Raw genomic sequence first — 24,676 nt, 5'->3', positions numbered from 1 at the left:
GTCAGTGTGTGTGTGTGTGTAACTGTCCCTCTGTTTTCAGGCTGATATCAATCTGGTTAAACAAAGTTCTGATAGTATACCATAAACACGAAAAGCACTTTAGTCGAAAAAACCCTTCAACTGACTGTCGTCACGATCATGTCACTGACACTGGTGACTCTGACCAGACCACCAAACAGAGACACAGAGTCATCAACATACCGGGCGGGGATGTAGCTCAGTCGGTAGCGCGCTGGATTTGTATCCAGTTGGCCGCTGTCGGCGTGAGTTCGTCCCCACGTTCGGCGAGAGATTTATTTCTCAGAGTCAACTTTGTGTGCAGACTTTCCTCGGTGTCCGAACACCCCCGGCGTGTGTACTGACACGCAAGCGCACAAGACCAAGTGCGCACGAAAAAGATCCTGTAATCCATGTCAGAGTTCGGTGGGTTATAGAAACACGAAAATACCCAGCATGCTTCCTCCGACAACGGCGTATGGCTGCCTAAATGGCGGGGTAAAAAACGGTCATACACGTAAAATCATGTTCCACTCGTGCAAAAAACACGAGTGTGACGTGGGAGTTTCAGCCCACGAACGCTGAAGAAGAAGAAGAAGATTAACATACCTGTGCGGCAACCCATTTTGGCTGCCTACCTTTTCTAATTGCGCGCACTCACAGCCATACACACACACACATAAACTCACACACTGACACACGCACACACACACTGACACCGCTGAGAATCATACCGAAAGTGTCAAAAGGGAAGCGACTCTACTTACTCATGAAAAGTACCTTCCCTTGCACAATATGGCGTCGTAACCACAGACGCACTTTCAAAACCAAAACTATCACGACTATTTATATTTTCACGTGTCCGCAGTAGTTATATACCAAGTTCTCGAGGTGAGTTGAATACTTTATTGGATTGAATTGCTGTACATGATTCTCCAATTTCTGTTTTTTTCTGTCTAGTTCTCTTTCAGTATGGCTATCTCACATCCGAAGATTTTTGTTTCTCACATCAACAAAGTGAAATACTTGTCGGCTCTTCTTCGTTTGCCTTTTTACGTAAGTTACATGCGTCCAATTATCTACATTTTGTCTAATTTTTCTTACTGTTCGGGAAAAGCTGTTTATAATGTTGCGAAAACAGACAATTAAGACATACAAAGTTCTGTAAATAATGAAATTCACTGACACTTTACGATCTGTTCTCATTCCAGCAGACACAGATCAGTGAGAAGAAAACACCTGTATCACCACCATGGCATCAACTTACCTGACGCCAGAGTTTATAGAGCGGCGACTGACCACCATACCTCCAGTGGCGGTGCCGGACAGCTGGGGTGTGGAACGTGGCGGTCACTACTTTCAGCTGGACCTCAAAATGTGTCAGCTGACCGCCATGCACTTTGACTTCTCCTGGGGCCAGGAAAGGTTCAAATACAATTAAAAATTTATTGGATAACCACTGAAGATCATAAATGTTCTCAACAAATTTCAAAATTAAATGAGATTGTCATTGGACATACGCAACACCCAATTACATTGCAAGAACATTGAACATCATTGTATACAAAATAGCTAGCAAAAGGCTGAAAAGCTTAATTAGCCACATGTGACACATAATGCTAAAGTGTTAAAGGTATAAGGATGTCGATGAGAATGTTTAGCCGATACAATGATGATGAAGACAGTTATAACTATAATACCAACATTTTTATTAGAATATCATGTGCACATTAATGTGTAGTGCAGTTGAAGACAACAGGAAGTGTTAGTGTTACAGCTTCATTATTATTGGAGTAAAAGGTGCAAAGTACTGTGTTGTGAAGATGACACAGACACTAACAGCTGAGACAGCAACCTTCTTAGGAGGAAAAAAACCCAACAGAACAATGTGATGTGACTACAATGCTAGGAATAAAAATACATGCAGCAAATGTCATGGCTCCAGCCTAAGGATAGGTCACAAAAGTATGGTTGGCCTTAGTCTTCAAAAGGAATAAATAATCCCTGACTCCAGAGAGTGAGACAAAGTACAGTGTATGCATTTTTATAACGAATGCACTCCCCACTTTAAGCCTACCAGGTATAAAGATGTGAGTTTGAGTATCACAGTGTTGTTACCAATTATGAGGTATATAGTTGATAGTGTTTGATCTTGATTTTTACCGCCACGGTTGGCCTAGTGGTAAGGCGTCCGCCCCGTGATCGGGAGGTCGTGGGTCCGAACCCCGGCCGGGTCATACCTAAGACTTTAAAATTGGCAATCTAGTGGCTGCTCCGCCTGGCGTCTGGCATTATGGGGTTAGTGCTAGGACTGGTTGGTCCGGTGTCAGAATAATGTGACTGGGTGAGACATGAAGCCTGTGCTGCGACTTCTGTCTTGTGTGTGGCGCACGTTATATGTCAAAGCAGCACCGCCCTGATATGGCCCTTCGTGGTCGGCTGGGCGTTAAGCAAGCAAACTCAAACAAATCTTGATTTTTAAGTATTACATATATCCATGAAACTGACAACGGGTTTGTGATATACTTTTTTTTAAACTTTTCAGAACACCAGCCCCGAGACTAGCTTCTGTTCTGGATGCTCCAACTCGGATTCTTAAAATCGATGTTTCCCTGAACGACCTTTCATTCCTGCATGAAGAGTGGCTGGAGCCATTCAAGAATCTACGTGCTCTCGACGTCTCCCTCAACCAGATAAAGCAGTGAGTAGAGAATTTTAACAGGCAAAAATGGGACGAAAGAAAGTAAGGCTGCAAGTGAACTGTGGAATAGTTTTGTGGGAGATGAACAGACAGTCGTCAGAAAGTAGGTTAGGAACATGGATACAAATTGTTGAGATAGAGGGTGCATTTTTTTGCACTTAGCAATGTTAACCCTTAGGCTGGTTGTCGCGACATATGTCGCGCTACTTTACGTATACTGTCACCTGGTTGTCACGGCATATGTCGCGCTACTGGCTCAGTCTATTTGGTCGGTTCTGATTACCTCCCATGGATGCGAAAACCTATATGACCGTTTTTCTTTATTTTTCTCTCTGTTAATTCACCAGTGGCTATGTAACATGTGTTACAGAATTGCACCAGTGTAAGGGTTAAACAATGAAGCATACTATGAAGCTTTACACTTTTGTTTTAACATGGTGGGCAGTTATGGGTTCTAACCCCACTTCTTCAAAACCATCCTCCCTCCTGTTCCCCAAAATAAAGAGAAAAAAAAATTAATGCAACACTGCAATGCGATTTTATTCAAAAGCCATTTACACTTCAGTATGGGAGGTCTTTGGTTAGAACTCACTTTCCTAACTTGAACTGAGATCAGTGTGGTGGAACCAAGTAATACAGAAACTTGCTTGCCACAGAAAGGCCATGTAACTAATTCTGCTATTTTGTGTTCTTGATTTCCCCAAGGATTGTCTCCCATGGATGTTCTGAGCTTGCAGGTTTTCCATTACAAGACTTTCTACCCTGGCTCCTTTCATACCCTTTGCAGTGTTCAAGGCGTAGAAGTTCTGCAGCAGTTGCGCACCTTGAACCTGTCCCACAATGCACTGCGGAGCGCGGACGGTCTACCCAACAACTCCACCCTGGTTGAATTGCGACTGGCTGTGAACGACATTCAGGACATGTCCACCCTGCCGTCAATGCTCAACCTCAAGATTCTCGACGTCAGTAACAACAGTGTGAGTGTTGTGCATTTCCAGATTAACATTCTCGTACAGTGGAACCCCCCTTTTAAGACCCCCCAATGTAAGACTCCCTCCATTTTAAGACCTTGTTTTCTGAGACTTTCTATTCATCACCTCTGTAAGTTTACCCCCATTTTTAAGACCCCCGCCTTTTTAAGACCTTGTTTTCTGAGATTTGTGGAGGTCTTAAAAGGGGGGTTCCACTGTACATGTTTGATACAATATGGCAACTGAGTAAGAGGAATAATTCATTTGATTAAGGGCACTGAGGTAATGCGGCTTTTCACCCCCCCCCCTCTCCCTCCCCCCTCCCCCCCTCCCCCCTCCCCCCTCCCCCCCTCCCCCTCCCCCCCCCTCCCCCCCTCCCCCTCCCCCCCCCCCCTCCCCCCCCCTCCCCCCCTCCCCCCCCCTCCCCCCCTCCCCCCCTCCCCCTCCCCCCCCCCCTCCCCCCCTCCCCCCCCCCCCTCCCCCCCCCAACCTTGGAGGTCTTAAAAGGGGGATCCACTGTACGGCCAAATGTGTAAGCTAAAGCCAGGTAAGATTTAAAAGATTAAAACAAATTGTCAGTGAAGTATTCATGTTAAAAACAAAAGAAATCCGCACTCACAATTAAACTACAACACAGACTCTGTCCAACTTTCCCATTTGAACGCTTCTTCAGGACTAACCTGCATCACAGAGACGAGAAACTACAAAATAAAAATAAATAAAATAAAATTAGATAAAACCCATTGATAAGCAGTTGTCTGACTGACTGGCCATCTTGCTGAATAACTCTTTGTTTTAAGTTGATGTTTCGCCTGTGGACTTTGGTCATTTAAAATTTTGTTTGTTTGTTGATTGGTAATGATATGTTTTGCAGCTGTTATCTTTAGATGGATTGACTTCATTACCGAGGTTGGAAGAACTGTACGCTCATCGCAATCAACTGGTATGTAATACTTTAAGCATAAACTAAGTTCAACATTTTTACAACATGCTCTCTGGTCGGAAGATGCGCGCGCATGTGTGTGTGTGTGTGTGTGTGTATGCCTGCGCGTGCGCATGTCTGTGGGTGTGTGTGTGTGTGTGTGTGCCCGCACGCGTGCATGTCTGTATTATATCATACTGAAAAAAAGTAAGTTCTCTGATATTCTTGCACTTGAATTTCCAGCTAGAATTTCTTCACCCTCACATGCAGTAACACTTGCTTACCTTCAAAACTTTGCAGAGAGACATCCTACCTGTGATGAGTTGCAGAGAACTGCGTGTGCTGAACGCAGCCAACAATAGCATCGCCAGTTTCGACACCACACTCAAGGTTCTGGCCCAGCTGAGAAGCATACAGAACGTCTCTCTTCATGTGAGCACAATGTACTTCTGATTCATTGATTTGTATGCTTAGTTTTTGTTTAAACAATGTTTATTCAGATACATGTCTACGAAACCGTGCAATTTATGATATTATAAAGGAATGCTCACAGTAAGATAGTCTTTTAAATTATGCTTAGTTTGATGAAATGGAGTCACTACCCATGGAGTCTATAAAAAATGATAGAATCTCTCACAGCTAATTTTTTTTATGTTGACTTCTTGGGTTTTGCACTACAGTTTCCCAATTCACCCACATACTGTCTCTCTCATGTCCCTTAATTTCGGTTTGGCCCAATCTGGCTACTTGCTATTGAACCGTGATCATGTTGGTTTTTGTAGTTTGTGATACAGTGGAACCTCCCTTTTAAGACCTAAACAAAATCAGAGAACATCAGGCCTTAAAAAGTAGGAAGTTTTGAAATGGAGGTAAAATTACAGAGTTAATGTACATACATTGGTAAGATGTCGGCCTCTTAATCGGAAGGTCGTGGGTTCGAATCCCGGCCGCGGCCGCCTGGTGGGTTAAGTGTGGAGATTTTTCCGATCTCCCAGGTCAACTTATGTGGCTTATCCCCCTTCGTGTGTACACGCAAGCACAAGACCAAGTGCGCACGGAAAAGATCCTGTAATCCATGTCAGAGTTCGGTGGGTTATAGAAACACGAAAATACCCAGCATGGTTCCTCCGAAAGCGGCGTATGGCTGCCTAAATGGCGGGGTAAAAACGGTCATACACGTAAAATTCCACTCGTGCAAAAACACGAGTGTACGTGGGAGTTTCAGCCCACGAACGCAGAAGAAGAATGTACATACGTTGTGAAAAAGCAAGGTGTTAAAATATGGGGAACTACATGAATACCCGCTTTGCCGGGTACCCGGCTTCGCTGGGAAGAAGTAAAGCTAAATACCCGGCTTCGCGATTGACGCCACACGAAGGAAGGGAGATAAACGCGCAAAACACTGGAGAAGATAAGGAAGAGTTACTGGGAATGGATGTACAGAAAAACCAAAATCGGTTCAGCGCTGCGCGCTGAGAGCACGTGTTGTAAATTTTCATCGACCAGATTGTGTTTTGGGTCTACCTGAATATGCCCACCAAATTTGAAGCAGATCCATCGAGAACTTTGGCCGTGCATCGCGAAGTGACCGACAGACAGACAGACAGACAGATAGACAGACACACACAAGCCGTATATAGATATAGAAGTCCTAAGTTGGGAGGTCTTAAAAGGGGGTTCCACTGTACTCCTTATCAGGGTTGATATAATATATATCTGTCATGGGGACACATTTAATTAACCTGAGATGATTAATGGACTTGCTAGCTGATAAGACATTGAAGGGGGTGGGGGGGGGGGGGCATGGAGGGTGGGAGGATAGGATTGTATGTATGCACAACCTGTTTATTCATTCCCAGGCATTGAAAACTTTATTCACCTGTGCGTTGCTGATAGAAACTTATGTAGTGTAAGGAAAGCGCTTCACATGAATTTTATTTCCAGTCAGGTAATTGGATATCTCTGTCCATCTGTAATGTGACTGTCAAGTTTGGAATCTATAGATTATTCTTGAGAACTTTGAAATCTAGATGACTTTTCTGAGGTATCTTTGAAGATAGAACTGCTTCCATGTACATTTTATTTCTTGGCACAGTGAAGACTCTGTTTTAGAGCATTTGTTTCTAAGACTCCCTCTGCTTTTAAGACATTTTCTGCACAGATTTGATCAGTAAATTTACCTCCACTTTAAGACTCCCTCTCTTTTAAGACCGACATTTTTCACATTTGTGGAGGTGTTCAAATAGAGATAACTTTGTACAACCATGCTGGAAGTTGAGTAAGTTTTTGTGTGTGTAGAAAAGCATTTTAATTCTTCAATGTGGGAAGTGTTGATTCTTTCTCCCTGCAACAAATATTGCAGGCGTGTGTATAGAAACGTATTAGATACAGTGGTACCCCCCTTATAAGATCTCCAAAAATCAGAGAAAACCAGGCCTGAAAAAGGAGGAAGTCTTAAAATGGGGGTACATTTACACAGGTTATGGACAGACAATCTGAAAACTGAAGGTTATGGACAGACAATCTGAAAAATGAAGGTTATGGACAGACAATCTGAAAACTGAAGGTTATGGACAGACAATCTGAAAACTGAAGGTTATGGACAGACAATCTGAAAAATGAAGGTTATGGACAGACAATCTGAAAACTGAAGCTTATGGACAGACAATCTGAAAACTGAAGGTTATGGACAGACAATCTGAAAACTGAAGGTTATGGACAGACAATCTGAAAAATGAAGGTTATGGACAGACAATCTGAAAAATGAAGGTTATGGACAGACAATCTGAAAAATGAAGGTTATGGACAGACAATCTGAAAAATGAAGGTTATGGACAGACAATCTGAACAATGAAGGTTATGGACAGACAATCTGAAAAATGAAGGTCTTAACAAGAGAGGTAGTCTTAAATTGGGGGGGGGGGGGGGGGGGGGGGGGGGGGGGGGTTATAAGAGGGTTGCCCTGTACATTTGTTCACTATGTGTGTGTAGGGCAATCCTATTGACAGAGAGCCACACTACCAGGGAGACATCCTGCGTGTCAGCCAAACCATCATGACCCTCGACAACATCTCTGTCAAACCTATACCCAAGCGAGAGGTGAGTGATGATCGATTAACAACAACAACAACATGAGCCCGGCCGATGATAAATAATCATAATGCATAATATTTCTAAAGCGCATGTATCCAGGATTTAACTCTGCTCAAAGCGCTGTGAAATCATTGGAAGAAAATACAACAACAACATAACATTATTTACAGTGACGTAAATTATATAGACAAAAGAGATCTCAAAATATGCATGACAATGTGACAGGGGAGGCTACCGCTCCTTTCACAGCAGACTCTGCACCCGAGTTGTTGGCCTTTAAGTCAACACCTCTGGATTGTGGAATTCTGTTTGTGATGGGGTCTGGTGGTTTCCGTTTGTCTGTATGTTCATGGAAACCCGGCTTCGGGTTTGCATAACAGTTTTTATAGGGCTAAGAAATTAGACCTAACATTTTCAATCCTGTTTGATTGCGCTTCGCTTCCCGAGGTGATCGTAGTGTTACGGCACTCGGTTACAACAATGCAGGACAGAAATGTGGTGGAAGAAAGAAGCATGTGTCGGGTGTAAAGGACAAATGACTAGGTAAAAGTACACATTTGTTCATGGCAGGGAACAACAACTACAACGACATTCACTCTGACACACACACACGTGCATGCACGCACCTATGCATGCACGCAAGCACCCACCAACACACACACACACACACACACACACACACACACACACACACACACACACACACACACACACACACACACACACACACACACGTACAGACACACACACACACACAATCGCACACACACACACACACACACACACACACACACACACACACACACACACACACATACACACACACATACATATCATGTTTGGCAAAATCAATCTACTTTTGATACGAGAAAGTTACAATTTGCCATACAAATGAAATTACAAAGTGAATACATACGTTTTTGGAATAAAGCTAAATCAAAAGGAAGTGCAAGATTAAGATTCTATTCAAATATATGTGATACATATGAAATTCAGTCATATCTGACAATGATAGAAAATCGAAATCACAGGACAGCTTTAAGTCGATTAAGAACCAGTAGTCACAATCTAAAAATAGAAACTGGAAGACATCATAACATCCAAAGAGAAAATCGTTTGTGTATGGTATGTAACATTGTTGAAGATGAATATCATCTTCTGGATGAATGCGTAAAATTCCATGAAAGTAGAGAAAAGTTTAAAAAAGACGTGACTAATATTGATGTAGATTATATTAATTATAAACCAAGTGAAATATTTATGGACAAAGATGTTCAAATATGTCTCGGAAGGTTTGTCGCAGAATGCTTTAGAATTCATAGCAATGTGTCAATAACCTTTTTGGTTTGAGGACAATAAACATTTGTTCTTGTTCTTGTTCTTGTTCACACACACACACATGCATTTCGCGTGAGCAAATATTGCTTGCTCAGTATTGTATAATGTACCCATGTATGCATGGAGCTACATAATTATATGCATGGAGCTAGATAATTATATGCATGTGCAAATGTATTGCTGTAGATAATTGTATGTGCATGCTAAAGATGTATTTGTTTTGGCTTGTGTATACTTTTGCTCAGTCAACCAGACTGATTTTAAAATCCTTATAACAGAAAGCCGTTTTCGTAAATTTGGACTGTTTACATTTGATAATGATGTGACCTTTGCAGATTCAAAGGCGACTTGAAGAGGATGAACCATTTGTAGAAATGCCAGAGCTATTTGCTGAAATTGTTGAAGTACCGTATACAAAAAAGATTCTGGACTGTTTAGTTCTTTACTTTAGTGTAGAACAGTCGCTTTGGGATTTCCTCATCCCTGTCATTTTTGTTAAGCAGAAAATTCCGATAGAAGTGGCACTAGTGATGCCACGTTTTCCTTTGTGACAGTGAGTTTATTTTTGTCATTGTTTTACTTTGTCGTACATGTAGTTCACTTAGAGGCTTCTTTTGTAAGTTCGTACAAGTGTGACTGATGTCAGTGTCTGTACTTCCTATGGCTCCTCAGCATGTACTGAGGTAGTAGGCTGTGTAAAACGTTCCCACTCTGCCTTTCATGTTCATAACACCAGACCTTTAGACTGTTCATTTGCATAGAAGCACTATAGACAAAAGCAAGAAGAACGGTTAAAGTTTCATCCTCAATGACAACACTGGGCTTCTTGTAGACAGAGTAGCTGAACACTGTGGTAAGAATTGCTTCATTGACGATTGATGGAACGAAATTCAAGCTATTTATAGCCATGCTACATGTCCCTGCACAATTCTCTTGAAGCTTCCGAACTCTTGTCCATTTTTGTGTCTGAATTGTTGATAGATAAATGTAGTAAGCGTATGTTGTTGTCTTGAAGCTTCCGAACTCTTGTCCACTTTGTGTCTCAATTGTTGATAGATAAATGTAGTAAGCGTATGTTGTTGTCTTGAAGCTTCCGAACTCTTGTCCACTTTGTGTCTGAATTGTTGATAGATAAATGTAGTAAGCGTATGTTGTTGTCTTGAAGCTTCCGAACTCTTGTCCACTTTTGTGTCTGAATTGTTGATAGATAAATGTAGTAAGCGTATGTTGTTGTCTTGAAGCTTCCGAACTCTTGTCCACTTTGTGTCTCAATTGTTGATAGATAAATGTAGTAAGCGTATGTTGTTGTCTTGAAGCTTCCGAACTCTTGTCCACTTTTGTGTCTGAATTGTTGATAGATAAATGTAGTAAGCGTATGTTGTTGTCTTGAAGCTTCCGAACTCTTGTCCACTTTTGTGTCTGAATTGTTGATAGATAAATGTAGTAAGCGTATGTTGTTGTCTTGAAGCTTCCGAACTCTTGTCCACTTTTGTGTCTGAATTGTTGATAGATAAATGTAGTAAGCGTATGTTGTTGTCTTGAAGCTTCCGAACTCTTGTCCACTTTTGTGTCTGAATTGTTGATAGATGAATGTAGTAAGCGTATGTTGTTGTCTTGAAGCTTCCGAACTCTTGTCCACTTTTGTGTCTGAATTGTTGATAGATGAATGTAGTAAGCGTATGTTGTTGTCTTGAAGCTTCCGAACTCTTGTCCACTTTTGTGTCTGAATTGTTGATAGATAAATGTAGTAAGCGTATGTTGTTGTCTTGAAGCTTCCGAACTCTTGTCCACTTTGTGTCTAAATTGTTGATAGATAAATGTAGTAAGCGTATGTTGTTGTCTTGAAGCTTCCGAACTCTTGTCCACTTTGTGTCTGAATTGTTGATAGATAAATGTAGTAAGCGTATGTTGTTGTCTTGAAGCTTCCGAACTCTTGTCCACTTTGTGTCTGAATTGTTGATAGATAAATGTAGTAAGCGTATGTTGTTGTCTTGAAGCTTCCGAACTCTTGTCCACTTTTGTGTCTGAATTGTTGATAGATAAATGTAGTAAGCGTATGTTGTTGTCTTGAAGCTTCCGAACTCTTGTCCACTTTTGTGTCTGAATTGTTGATAGATAAATGTAGTAAGCGTATGTTGTTGTCTTGAAGCTTCCGAACTCTTGTCCACTTTTGTGTCTGAATTGTTGATAGATGAATGTAGTAAGCGTATGTTGTTGTCTTGAAGCTTCCGAACTCTTGTCCACTTTTGTGTCTGAATTGTTGATAGATGAATGTAGTAAGCGTATGTTGTTGTCTTGAAGCTTCCGAACTCTTGTCCACTTTTGTGTCTGAATTGTTGATAGATGAATGTAGTAAGCGTATGTTGTTGTCTTGAAGCTTCCGAACTCTTGTCCACTTTTGTGTCTGAATTGTTGATAGATAAATGTAGTAAGCGTATGTTGTTGTCTTGAAGCTTCCGAACTCTTGTCCACTTTGTGTCTGAATTGTTGATAGATAAATGTAGTAAGCGTATGTTGTTGTCTTGAAGCTTCCGAACTCTTGTCCACTTTGTGTCTGAATTGTTGATAGATAAATGTAGTAAGCGTATGTTGTTGTCTTGAAGCTTCCGAACTCTTGTCCACTTTGTGTCTGAATTGTTGATAGATAAATGTAGTAAGCGTATGTTGTTGTCTTGAAGCTTCCGAACTCTTGTCCACTTTTGTGTCTGAATTGTTGATAGATAAATGTAGTAAGCGTATGTTGTTGTCTTGAAGCTTCCGAACTCTTGTCCACTTTTGTGTCTGAATTGTTGATAGATAAATGTAGTAAGCGTATGTTGTTGTCTTGAAGCTTCCGAACTCTTGTCCACTTTTGTGTCGGAATTGTTGATAGATGAATGTAGTAAGCGTATGTTGTTGTCTTGAAGCTTCCGAACTCTTGTCCACTTTTGTGTCTGAATTGTTGATAGATGAATGTAGTAAGCGTATGTTGTTGTCTTGAAGCTTCCGAACTCTTGTCCACTTTTGTGTCTGAATTGTTGATAGATGAATGTAGTAAGCGTATGTTGTTGTCTTGAAGCTTCCGAACTCTTGTCCACTTTTGTGTCTGAATTGTTGATAGATGAATGTAGTAAGCGTATGATTGTTGTCTTGAAGCTTCCGAACTCTTGTCCACTTTTGTGTCTGAATTGTTGATAGATGAATGTAGTAAGCGTATGTTGTTGTCTTGAAGCTTCCGAACTCTTGTCCACTTTTGTGTCTGAATTGTTGATAGATGAATGTAGTAAGCGTATGTTGTTGTCTTGAAGCTTCCGAACTCTTGTCCACTTTTGTGTCTGAATTGTTGATAGATGAATGTAGTAAGCGTATGTTGTTGTCTTGAAGCTTCCGAACTCTTGTCCACTTTGTGTCTGAATTGTTGATAGATAAATGTAGTAAGCGTATGTTGTTGTCTTGAAGCTTCCGAACTCTTGTCCACTTTTGTGTCTGAATTGTTGATAGATAAATGTAGTAAGCGTATGTTGTTGTCTTGAAGCTTCCGAACTCTTGTCCACTTTTGTGTCTGAATTGTTGATAGATGAATGTAGTAAGCGTATGTTGTTGTCTTGAAGCTTCCGAACTCTTGTCCACTTTTGTGTCTGAATTGTTGATAGATAAATGTAGTAAGCGTATGTTGTTGTCTTGAAGCTTCCGAACTCTTGTCCACTTTGTGTCTCAATTGTTGATAGATAAATGTAGTAAGCGTATGTTGTTGTCTTGAAGCTTCCGAACTCTTGTCCACTTTTGTGTCTGAATTGTTGATAGATAAATGTAGTAAGCGTATGTTGTTGTCTTGAAGCTTCCGAACTCTTGTCCACTTTGTGTCTCAATTGTTGATAGATAAATGTAGTAAGCGTATGTTGTTGTCTTGAAGCTTCCGAACTCTTGTCCACTTTTGTGTCGGAATTGTTGATAGATAAATGTAGTAAGCGTATGTTGTTGTCTTGAAGCTTCCGAACTCTTGTCCACTTTTGTGTCTGAATTGTTGATAGATAAATGTAGTAAGCGTATGTTGTTGTCTTGAAGCTTCCGAACTCTTGTCCACTTTGTGTCTCAATTGTTGATAGATAAATGTAGTAAGCGTATGTTGTTGTCTTGAAGCTTCCGAACTCTTGTCCACTTTGTGTCTCAATTGTTGATAGATAAATGTAGTAAGCGTATGTTGTTGTCTTGAAGCTTCCGAACTCTTGTCCACTTTGTGTCTGAATTGTTGATAGATAAATGTAGTAAGCGTATGTTGTTGTCTTGAAGCTTCCGAACTCTTGTCCACTTTTGTGTCTGAATTGTTGATAGATAAATGTAGTAAGCGTATGTTGTTGTCACTCCTTCCCATGTAAACAGTTCAGCTCACGGTCTTAGATGTGGCCAAGTTTATACATGGGTTGAGGCCACCCCTCCACTTGTTCACATACCATAAAACAACAGCCTGGGTGCCTTCTGTGTACAGTGGACAGTTTTTGATGACTTCACTTCTTAAAAGCCATTTGGGTCTTTTTAAGAAATTAAATCATAAAAGCATTTCACTTCACCACAGCAAGCGGTCAGGGTGTTTATTTTTGGTATTTGTCAAAATAGAGGGATGGTCTTATCCCATGTAAGCGCTTGGCCTGATCTGAGATAGTGAGCGGAACTGTTTTCCCGAGAAGGAGTGCTTGTGTCTGTAAAATGCTTATGGAGCCTATTCCGGTCCATAGTTGAGACTCTCTGAAACCACGCATTGCACTTTGGTTAGTTTTGTAGCAGAAGCTGAACATTTTTAGAAGCACTGTATTTCTTAGGGAGATTGGATGCCTGTTGAAAAGCTTTTGTGAACTCACTGCTGCCTGGGAGTTATGTTTTTATTCTAATATCTATCAGGGTTCTAGTTTGTCAGGGTTCTTATTTCTCAAGCTCTTATTTTCAGTTTATTGAAAGGTTTTGAAATGGAAACACAAACAAACAGACACATCTTGAATGGTTGGTTCTCTAAAACGTACCTGTATGTTGACATAATGAATATTTTCCAAAAGTGTAGATTTGTGAGGGTCCCAGAATAAAAGTATGAAGTCTTATTTTTCTGTGAATTAATTTCATCACTGTTAAGCGAAAACTAAGCGAGTACAGTGGAATCCCCCATTTAAGACCTCCAAAAATATGATACACTTTTAAAAATGGGGGAGTTTTAAAATGGGGGAGTTTTAAAATGGGGGTTTAATTTACAGGGATTATGAACAGAAAAAGGGAGAAAAAAACCAAGGTCTTAAAAGGGGCCAATCACTAGCGGAGGGGTGTGTCGGAAACACGTACACGTGCACGTGCAAAGTTATTTGTCAGAGGAAAAGCAAGGGTATTCACTCTTTAACAACCCCCACAAACCCGACGAAATAATTATTTCCTAAAATCGTTTATTTAAGGTTAGTGGGGGTTGTTAAAGAGTTAATACCCTTGCTTTTCCTCTGACAAATAACTTCACATGTGCTCGTGTCCACGTGTTTCGGACACACCCCTCGCTAGTGATCGGCCCCTCCAAGGTTTGTGAGAGTAAAAAGCAAGGGTATTCACTCTTTCACAATCCATACAAACCCGACAGAGTTATTTTCGGCATTCGTCTATTAAGGGGGGGGGGGGGGGGGGGGGGGGGGGGGAGGGGGGGAGGGGGGGAGGGGGGGGTCTTAAACGGGGGGTTTCTCTTTAACATGTGAAAAGCCTTGTGTCAGATCTTAAACAGGAGGGAGTCTTAAAATGGTTATGAACTGAGAATATGAAAAAGCAAGGTGTTAAAAGGGGAAGGTCTTAAATTGGGGGGGGGGGGGGGGGTTGGGTGTCTTCAAATGGGGGGTTCCACTGAAACACAGCAGTTTTCTTGTATGCATACCACAGTAACATGTCAAAATGCCTTGTGATACTGAAGGATGCTGCGTGCGTGCGTGCGTGTCTGTGTTCCCCTGTAACATGTCAAAATGCCTTAATTGTGTCTCAGCAAGATCACAAACGCCACGCAGGCAACCTGTTCTCACTGAAGGATGCTGCGTGCGTGTGTACGCGTGTGTGTGAGTGTGTGTGTACGTGTGTCTGTGTGTCTAGGTTCCCACGGTAACATGTCAATCTCTGTTGTCACAGCAAGATCACAAACGTCACGCCGGGAACCTGTTCTCACTGAAGGATGCTGCGCGCCAGGCGTTTCATGACCGCATCCGTGTGGCCAAGGAAAGACTCGATGATAACGTCAGCTTCTTGCAGCGCAGGATTGTGTACGTGTTAACACTTGAAATTTGGTTATTTCATGTCTGGGTAAACCTTTAAACTTTCTTTTCATCAGCTTGAAAAGAAGTTAGAAGTACCCTCTCTTGAAAGTGTGTGTGTGTGTGTGTGTGTGTGTGTGTGTGACGGTGTGCGTGTGTGTGCGTGCGTGTGTGTGTGGGTGTGTGTGTGTGTGTGCGTGTGTGTGTGTGTGCAAACTCAACCTCACCCCACTGTCATTCGCCCAATCTACTCCTTCAACAGCGGAAAAGTGTTGCTTGAGAAAACACAAAATATGAAGACTATTGTTGAGATATTCTTTATTAAAAAAAATGATTGACAGATTGAAGTTCTGAAGAAGTCAGTGACAGAGTGACAGAATATTGATGAAGAGTTTACCCTAACTGGTTTCTGTTACGTTTTCTTTTTGTTTTAACTGATTGACAATCCAAATAGTTTGTAGATTTGCCATCCAACCGGCCCATTAAGAAATGACGTGTCTGTTTCAGTGCTATGCAGCATGAACATGAGGAATTTGAAGCCAAATTGAAAGCCGACCTTGAGGCCTGTCTGAGGTAACGAAAATGTTTTGATTACTTGTGTTTGTCCTGAGATGACTGCCGCTTGTAGCAATATAAGCCGTTTTCATTTGCATTTTCTCTTCATTTTCATTAATTTATTATCCCATTGATAGGAACTGTGAATTGTTTCCTCCCAGTGGAAATCCAGCAACAAGAGTCGCGCTACCCATGCGACGCGTGCTTGTTTAGGTGTTATCACACACCTGCACTTCTGGCACAATGATGGAGGTATTTTTCGTGCCACAGTGGTGACAGGGGGGTGGGACATGGATACTGTCTCTGAATCTGTACATAAAGTTGGCCAGTCTCCATCCTTTCCCAGATTCGAACTCATGCCACTCGGATCACAAGTCCCTCTACCAACTGAGCTACTGGGCCCCCAGAAACAACTGTCATTGTATCTCTCTTTGAACCCGGATACAATTATTTCCCAACATTGTCTATTCAACTGGGAAATTTGCAATTAAAAATAGATTGCCATGGGGACAAGAGAGTGTCATTGGTAATGGTAGTAACACGCAAGCAACGTAAAACAGGTGTAACTGTCATTAAAAGGCCCCTTACTGATATTAATCAATGCTTTTTCAGGTACCTGGACACACTGTCAGAGGAAGAGATTGGGAGTCAAGACAGAAGCAATATCGGTGCTGTTGTCAACCGCAAGCCGTATCCTCACCCCTTCCCGGTAGGTTCTTCCCACAATACCCTGGAACCTACCTTTTGAAACCATCCAATTTAAGACTCCCTTTAAAAAAAAAAAGATTTTCTGTTCACAATCTCTGTAAATGTACCTCTATTGTAAGACTCCCCCCTGTGTAAAACCTGATTTTCTGTTCACAATCTGTGTAAATTTACCTCTATTGTAAGACTCCCCCCTGTGTAAAACCTGATTTTCTGTTCACAATCTCTGTAAATTGACCTCTATTGTAAGACTCCCCCCTGTGTAAATGTACCTCTATTGTAAGACTCCCCCCTGTGAAAAACCTCATTTTCTCAGATTTTTTGAAGTCTTAAAAGGGGAATTTCACTGTAGTGTTTTTGAGGAGAACTTTTTAACTCGGAGATCACAACAGAGTAATGCCTGTCGGGGTAAAGTATTTTTTCTTAATGCAGAAAATGGTCTGTTATTGATATTCAGTGGAACCGCGCCCTTTGAAGACGCCTTCATTTAAGACCCCTTCCCTTTTAAGACTTTGCTTTTTAAGATTTTCTGCTCATTACCTTTGTAAATCTACCCCCATTTTAAGACTCCCTCCTCCTTTAGACCTGAATTTTTCTGATTTGGGGTGGTGGGTGGGTGGGGGGTGGGGGTGGGGGTGGGTGGGGTGGGGTGGGGGTGTCTACTGGTATAAAAACGCTAACATAACATGTTGTGTTGTGACTGACAGGAGGAGGACAGAGACAGGCCAAGTGGTCGAGGGCGGACTGGGGACTACGGCAGTGTAAAGGAAACTGATGAGGTATTGTGTGTGTGTGTGTGTGTGTGTGTGTGTGTGTGTGTGTGTGTGTGTGTGTGTGTGTGTGTGTGTGTGTGTGTTGCTTGCATGAAAGGGTATAGGAATGTGTGGGTTGTATGTTTGCGTTCTTTGCAATCATGCATGTGTGATTGCATTATTTGTATGCATGTGTCTGTCTGTCTCACTCTATCTCTATGTCTGTTGGGGTGTCTACGGGTCTGTTTGTGCATGCTTGAGTGAGCGTCTTGTGTGTGTGTGTGTGTGTGTGTGTGTGTGTGTGTGTGTGTGTGTTTATATATGTGTGTGTGTGTGTGTGTGTGTGTGTGTGTGTGTGTGTGTGTGTGTGTGTTCGTGTGTGCACATTAATGTGTGTATATGCTAGCATGTTTATGAGCTGTGCTGAATAATTGAACACTATTTGACACTTTTAGTTGCTGAGATGTGCGTACAACGAACTGGTGATACAAGGGGCCAGCGCTGATGGAGTCTGACAATGCACAGAATAGTTCTGCGTCATACCTAGAAATGGACACATCTGCGATGGAATCTTACAGTGACAAATCTGTGATAAATGACTCTTGTGTTTGACTAGCAATGTCACCATTATGTCCTTTTTATTATCGTCACATTATCTGTTATTTACTTCATTCGTTTTTTGTTTACCTGGGCAACCAGGAGAGTCTTAGTAATAAGCAGTCACACAATCGATCAGTAGGAAATGATCATTTTCTTAAATTGAAAATGTAACAACTGTCATACACCTAAAATCCCACTCTTGCAATTTACAAGAGTATGTGGGAGTTGCAGCCCGTGAACAGAGAAGAAGAAGATTTATATGTTCTGCGCAGTTTGTAATCTCATGTTCAGTACAGTTTTAAATGTTGTGCTCCCGTCGAGATTCTGTGTTATTTTTTCATCAAGTCTCGCATTTCATGCTTTATTTTGTCTTTAAGTTTGTGTTCTATTCAACTTTTTGTCTTATGGCTTGTGGAATATCTCATGCTCCAACCAGTCTTGCATTTCTAACTTGATTGAATATCTCAGTCTTCTTCTTCTCGTTCGCTGTTGCATTTCTGAGCGTCGTGCTCCATCAAAAGTCATAATTTATTTTCCATTTAGACGCACATCTATTTTTCTGTTTAGTCTCTAAAATCCTGCTTCACTAAATCTCACACATCCCTCATACCAAGTGACATCCAACATTTCATCTTCTACTCCAGTGAATTCTGTGCCTTCTCCATTCACTTATCTCATGTTCTGTTTTATGTGCATGATGTGTTGTTTGAATCTGACAGTGATTGTATGATTTTTGTATACATGTATTGTTGTCACGCGCTTTGAACTTCTGATAAGGCGCTTTATAAATGCCCGTTATTATTATTATATTATTATGTCATATTTCTGTTCTGTCCTTTGTGCAGTGTCATGTTGTCCAATACAGTGGAACCCCCAGTTAAGACTCCCTCCTTTTTAAGACCTGGTTTTCTCAGACTTTCTGTTCATTACCCCCATTTAAGACTCCCTCCTTTTTAAGACCTTGTTTTCTAAGACTTTCTGTTCATTACCCCCATTTAAGACTCCCTCCTTTTCAAGACCTGATTTTTTCAGACTTTCTGTTCATTACCCCCATTTAAGACTCCCTCCTTTTTAAGAGCTTGTTTTCTCAGATTTTCTGTTCATTACCCCCATTTAAGACTCCCTCCTTTTTAAGACCTGATTTTCTCAGACTTTCTGTTCATTACCCCCATTTAAGACTCCCTCCTTTTTAAGACCTGATTTTCTCAGATTTTTGGAGGTCCTGAAAGGAGGCTCCACTGTAGACAGAATTGTAGAAATAACTCAGATTGGTAGGGGTTGGGAAAGAGTGAATACCCTTGCTTTTAGTGAGGCAAATATCCACAGGCCAGCCACTAGCCAGGGGTGTGTCTGACACACGTTGATGTTTGTTTGTTTTTTTGTTTGCTTAACGCCCAGCCGACCACTAAGGGCCATATCAGGGCGGTGCTGCTTTGACATAACGTGCGCCACACACAAGACAGAAGTCGCAGCACAGGCTTCATGTCTCACCCAGTCACATTATTCTGACACCGGATCAACCAGTCCTAGCACTAACCCCATAATGCCAGACGCCAGGCGGAGCAGCCACTAGATTGCCAATTTTAAAGTCTTAGGTATGACCCGGCCGGGGTTCGAACCCACGACCTCCCGATCACGGGGCGGACGCCTTACCACTAGGCCAACACGTTGACATGCACCGTGCTTTGTTTGTCTCACTAAAGGCAAGGGTAGTCACTCTTTCACAACCAATACAAAGTCAACAGAGTTATTTCCCAACATCGTCTGTTCTCCAACCAGAACTGTCTGTTTCTATGCCTGTATTCTGTTGTACAGTATATGTGTCAATATTTCACAACACCGTCTACTCTCCAACCAGAACTGTCTTTTTCTATGCCTGTATTCTGTTGTACTGTATATGTGTCAATATTTCACAACATCGTCTATTCTCCAACCAGAACTGTCTTTTTCTATGCCTGTATTCTGTTGTACAGTATATGTGTCAATATTTCACAACACCGTCTATTCTCCAACCAGAACTGTCTTTTTCTATGCCTGTATTCTGTTGTACAGTATATGTGTCAATATTTCACAACATCGTCTATTCTCCAACCAGAACTGTCTTTTTCTATGCCTGTATTCTGTTGTACAGTATATGTGTCAATATTTCACAACATCGTCTATTCTCCAACCAGAACTGTCTTTTTCTATGCCTGTATTCTGTTGTACAGTATATGTGTCAATATTTCACAACATCGTCTATTCTCCAACCAGAACTGTCTTTTTCTATGCCTGTATTCTGTTGTACAGTATATGTGTCAATATTTCACAACATCGTCTATTCTCCAACCAGAACTGTCTTTTTCTATGCCTGTATTCTGTTGTACAGTATATGTGTCAATATTTCACAACATCGTCTATTCTCCAACCAGAACTGTCTTTTTCTATGCCTGTATTCTGTTGTACAGTATGTGTCAATATTTCACAACATCGTCTATTCTCCAACCAGAACTGTCTTTTTCTATGCCTGTATTCTGTTGTACAGTATGTGTCAATATTTCACAACACCGTCTGTTCTCCAACCAGAACTGTCTTTTTCTATGCCTGTATTCTGTTGTACAGTTTGTGTCAATATTTCACAACATCGTCTATTCTCCAACCAGAACTGTCTTTTTCTATGCCTGTATTCTGTTGTACAGTATGTGTCAATATTTCATGATCATACCTTTTTCTAAAAAAATATGGATCAAAGAACTGAAACCCAGGCCTGATACTTTTGTGTTTTACATCTACATTGAGTGCACAATTACATTTGATTATTACTCCAATGTATTATTTACTAAACTTTAGCATTTTATGTTTGTTTTCATGTTGAATTTGATACCTATTCAATGTGTTTGGAATTTTAACCAGGAGTTCATTGCCACTAAAAACAAATTATGACACGTAACTTTTACCAGTGCTTTAACGGGTAAGAATTGGTGACACGGCTGTACATGTAACAACAATTAATGCTGTGTTAAATGTGTAACATGTTTGAAAACGTTGTGAATGATTAACTTTTGATCAGGTGTAAGATTTAATGTTTTAGGTGATAAGATTATTTCGTCAGTCAGAAAAGCTACTGATGTGTTTCACCTTCATGAATTAGTTGTTATTTAAGAAAACAATTCATGTGTGTGTGTGTGTGTGTGTGTGTGTGTTAGAGAGAGAGAGAGAGAGAGAGAGAGAGAGAGAGAGAGAGAGAGAGAGAGAGATATTACTGTTGAATTATTGAATACAATGCAATTGTCAATAGTTTATTACCAATATTTCATGTACAGAGTAAAAGATTGTACATATTCATGTATACTGTTTGGTAAAAATGTAACAAAACAAAACAAAACAAAGAAGCTCTACAGAGAAAAGCAGGATAAAAGTAATTTTTTAGCAATGTAATTGAGTGTGAATATTTCTCATATTGCTAAATGCTACAATTGTACAAACTTTGTAATGAACACTAATAATAAAAGTTCAGAAAATTCTCTTACTCGATTTTACTTTCTTGTCATATGCAACACGTGATTGAATGCAACCAGAAGCCTATCATACTAGAATAGAAGCAGTATTTCATTCACGTGTGATGCAACTGAATTCATCAAAGGATATACTGTGTTAGCATAAGACTGAGAAACATGTGCAAATCTCAACATTACAACGCAGAAGACTATGAACATTGCAATTGAGTATTTTTGCCACATCATGACCGACAAATGCGCATGGATTTAATAGATGACGTCAGTGACGATCGCTATGTGACATCACAGATCAGACGTGTCACAGACCAGATATTCATCGGTCATTCTTTCTGTAAATGCAACTGTTATATGTATGAACCAAAAGACGTTGATTTTGTTCATTGCACACTATACAGATTGTCAAAATTGAGACAAAGGTCTCCCTGCAAAGGTCATGGTCATTTTGTGATGTCAAAACTTAGGGTTAGAATTAGAACAGCTGAATTCTCTTTCTGGTAAGTAATACCAGTAAAAACGCCTATGAGAGCTTATATATACATAAGAAAACATCTATCGTTATTCAAGTGATGTAAATCAACTTTTATGTTAACATTTGCTTCATAATTGTGCATTTAGAGCGCTTACTTCCCTTTCTTTATTAGATATTCATTATTATGGGCTCTTTTACCTGTCTAAAAGAAAATTATCAAGAAAAGCTGAGCATGAACGAGGTTTGTGCCTTTAACTTGAGAACAGAAACATGTAAGCTGATTTTGTAAGTGTTTTTTCTCTCAAACAAAACAACAACAAAATTACACAAAAACTGCAGTACTGCATATCTATGAACTATTGGACTCTCTAAAAAAACAAACAAACCATTCTTCTAAACTCTGTTAATTCAAACTGCCATCGTTGTTTATAACCTTAAACCAACCCTCCTTCCAACCAATCACAGCAGCCCTCAGGGCGTTCAAGGAAACATGTACCAAGGCTGCTCCGGTTCAGGCAGTAGGACAGAGTCGATGCCGTGAACCACGCCATTGGTTGCCGTGTTGTCGCACGAATCAATCATGGCGTCGTTCACACGTGGGCGGCCACTGCGGTCACGTGACAGGGAAACAACTCCGCCAAGAGTTCGGACCTGTGTGCGCCACCAAGGGTTGTTGAAGATGCCAGAGCAGCACAGATTGCCTGCAGGAGAGACAAGAAAATGGATGTTAGGGAGGAGTGGACGAGGGTCGAAATATTCATACCGGTACTATGGTACCCCCCTTTTAAGACCTCAAAAAATCTATTTTTTTAAATATCAGGATCGGGGAGTCTTTAAGTGGAGGTAAATTTACAGAGACTATGAACAGAACATCTGAGAAAGGAGTGAAATGTAAAGAATAAGACAAGAACTTTTGCTGTTTTGTGTGAGATAGATAAAAACAAGAGCAAAATACATGTACAAAGATCAAATACAATTCAAAGGCCATCCAGATTAAGCCCTACGCGAGCTTTCTTGTCACACCGGCTGAATGAATCTCAACATGCTAATTCTTCTATCAATATGTGACATCTCTTCAATGGAGCCATTTCTGGAGTATATGCCACCCCCCCCCCCCCCACACACACACACCCCTCGGTCTTTGCAGAACAGAAGTAAGCTTGTACCCACGTTCAAGGACATGCAGCTTGAGGATGTCAGCCAGTTGTTCCCTGTCTCCTTCCAGCTCTTTCAGCAACTCCTTCGGCACCTGACTGAAAGCCTGAAACACAGCGAGAAGGATAATGTAAACATTATAGATAACCATCACAAAACAAGAAATGTTAGTTTTGTGGAACATCATTTACTCAGTATTGACAAAACGAAAACGATTTACTGGAAGCTCGATCTATCCGTCTTTCAAGTGGTGGACAAACAAAATACACAGCAGACAATAATAATCATGACAAATTCACGGGGAAATCTTAAAGGCACAGTGCAGCTCACAGCCTTTGTTTTGCGTTTTTGTTGCAGCTGAGTGCATTTACAGTTCAAAAATCCTCCTATGGTAGTAAAACAAACCCAAAACTACCCAACGACGACATATCTGTGAAGCTCGACAGTTTCTTGTTCACGCGAGTGCAAAAATTAACCTAGTTATTGCGTGGTGTTTGGTCGGAGTTCGATTCAACTGAGTGATTCCGGCCTCCATTTTGTTTTACACAAACTCATGATGACGTCTGACATAGTTTGCTAGTGACGTGTCTTTTTGTGCATGATGTGGTGATCTACCTGATCTAAATTCAGATCCAAAAATAGGCCAAGACCAGCCGGGTCCGAGTACGAAATTAATTCGTTAAAAAATCGCAGTTCTTGACTCTTTGGGTGCAAGTCAATGAAACTTGGTAGTTCTTCTAACGGATAGCTGCCTGAGGTATGACTAAAAGCCCCAGGGGCTCCGTGCACCTGGATATGACAAGTTCAGTACCTTTAACGATATAACAAATATAAGAAAGGTAGTTTGTTGGAACGCTTGTTATTGGCAAAACAATACATTCACAAATATATCGACCCAACGGTCTTTTTTTAAGTGCACAGACAAACAAACAATAATTATTTGTTACTCGTCCAGAATAATTTGGCTTTCTTGTTTTTTGATTCTGAATGTTGGAACGTTGGCAGTCTCTTTGTTTTTGGATTTGATATAACAAATAACCCTTTTGTGGATGTCTCACAGACTGAACTTCCAAACGTCCTCCTGGTTTTGGGACCCTCTCAAGTTCCGCCTAAGAATCAGAATGTATAGTCCCGGGACCCTCTAGGTCACGGTCGAGTATGTGTGGGGAGCCCTGACACCATGATCAATCGACTTACTCAGCAATATGAGTTTAGGTGTAAGTATATCCAGCCCGAAGCACAAGAATTACCCTTGGAAGCAAAGCCAGTCAAACGGGGTTGAGATTTTAGAGATCATTTCTGAGGGCTTCAAAAACTGTTATGGGTACTCAAAGGTTCCCAAGAACATACACGGTGACATCAGCATCCAGACCCCATCACAAACAGACCTCTACAATTGACGGGTGACTAGCCCAGGGCTACATAGAAGAAACGTCGAGCTACTATAAATAGCCCGCGCTCCTCGCCAGCAGACAACTGTGCCGAGTCTGCTGTGAAGGGTGACGCAGTAGTCTCCCTGTTACATAAGGAATCACTTGTGTTGGCAGAGAGTGTACCATGAAGATTGGACAGAGGTCTGACCTTGTTGGTGGGAGCGAAGACAGTGAGGGCTTCCGGGCGCTGCAGGTAATCAGCTAGTCCGGCGATCTTGACCAGTCTGACCAGCGTGCTGTAGTTGGGGT

The 24,676-nt window shown here is 41.1% G+C and overlaps 2 protein-coding genes across 3 annotated transcripts in view; one reads left to right on the top strand and one right to left on the bottom strand.

Annotated features, from left to right (window-relative positions):
• Positions 1-789: 789 nt before the first annotated feature.
• On the top strand, positions 790-20,996 carry LOC138967565 (leucine-rich repeat-containing protein 40-like). 2 transcript variants are annotated; one of them, XM_070340141.1, is made up of 13 exons: positions 790-888; positions 1,209-1,422; positions 2,543-2,698; positions 3,486-3,675; positions 4,544-4,612; positions 4,892-5,023; positions 7,583-7,690; positions 9,358-9,426; positions 15,140-15,270; positions 15,769-15,834; positions 16,429-16,525; positions 17,229-17,300; positions 17,729-20,996. In XM_070340141.1, the coding sequence occupies exons 2-13, from the start codon at positions 1,250-1,252 to the stop codon at positions 17,786-17,788; spliced, it is 1,323 nt and encodes a 440-aa protein (XP_070196242.1). In that variant the 5' UTR covers positions 790-888; positions 1,209-1,249; the 3' UTR covers positions 17,789-20,996. The 2 variants fall into 2 exon arrangements, with proteins under 2 accessions (XP_070196242.1, XP_070196244.1); XM_070340143.1 differs by lacking the exon at positions 9,358-9,426.
• Positions 20,997-21,137: 141 nt separating this feature from the next.
• LOC138967564 (transforming growth factor-beta-induced protein ig-h3-like) overlaps positions 21,138-24,676 on the bottom strand; it is a 19,231-nt gene continuing 15,692 nt past the window's right edge. Inside the window, exons 13-15 of the mRNA XM_070340140.1 lie at positions 24,576-24,676; positions 23,010-23,100; positions 21,138-22,540 (exon numbers count right to left, since the gene is read on the bottom strand). The exon at positions 24,576-24,676 is cut by the window's right edge and continues 46 nt beyond it. Of these exons, the coding sequence (XP_070196241.1) occupies positions 22,320-22,540; positions 23,010-23,100; positions 24,576-24,676 (413 nt within the window). The 3' untranslated portion in view covers positions 21,138-22,319. The remainder of the gene's footprint in view (positions 22,541-23,009; positions 23,101-24,575) is intronic.

Source organism: Littorina saxatilis, linkage group LG5 (assembly GCF_037325665.1).
Source record: "Littorina saxatilis isolate snail1 linkage group LG5, US_GU_Lsax_2.0, whole genome shotgun sequence".
Lineage (NCBI taxonomy): Eukaryota > Metazoa > Mollusca > Gastropoda > Littorinimorpha > Littorinidae > Littorina > Littorina saxatilis.
This window is presented reverse-complemented; position numbering and strand designations above follow the sequence as displayed.

Excerpts from the sequence above, each read along its gene's own strand:
- LOC138967565 (XM_070340141.1), top strand. The coding sequence starts at position 1,250 with ATGGCATCAACTTACCTGACGCCAGAGTTTATAGAGCGGCGACTGACC. Across the intron at positions 9,427-15,139 it reads TATTTGCTGAAATTGTTGAA|CAAGATCACAAACGTCACGC; the intron begins GTACCGTATACA and ends CTGTTGTCACAG. Across the intron at positions 17,301-17,728 it reads GTGTAAAGGAAACTGATGAG|TTGCTGAGATGTGCGTACAA; the intron begins GTATTGTGTGTG and ends TGACACTTTTAG.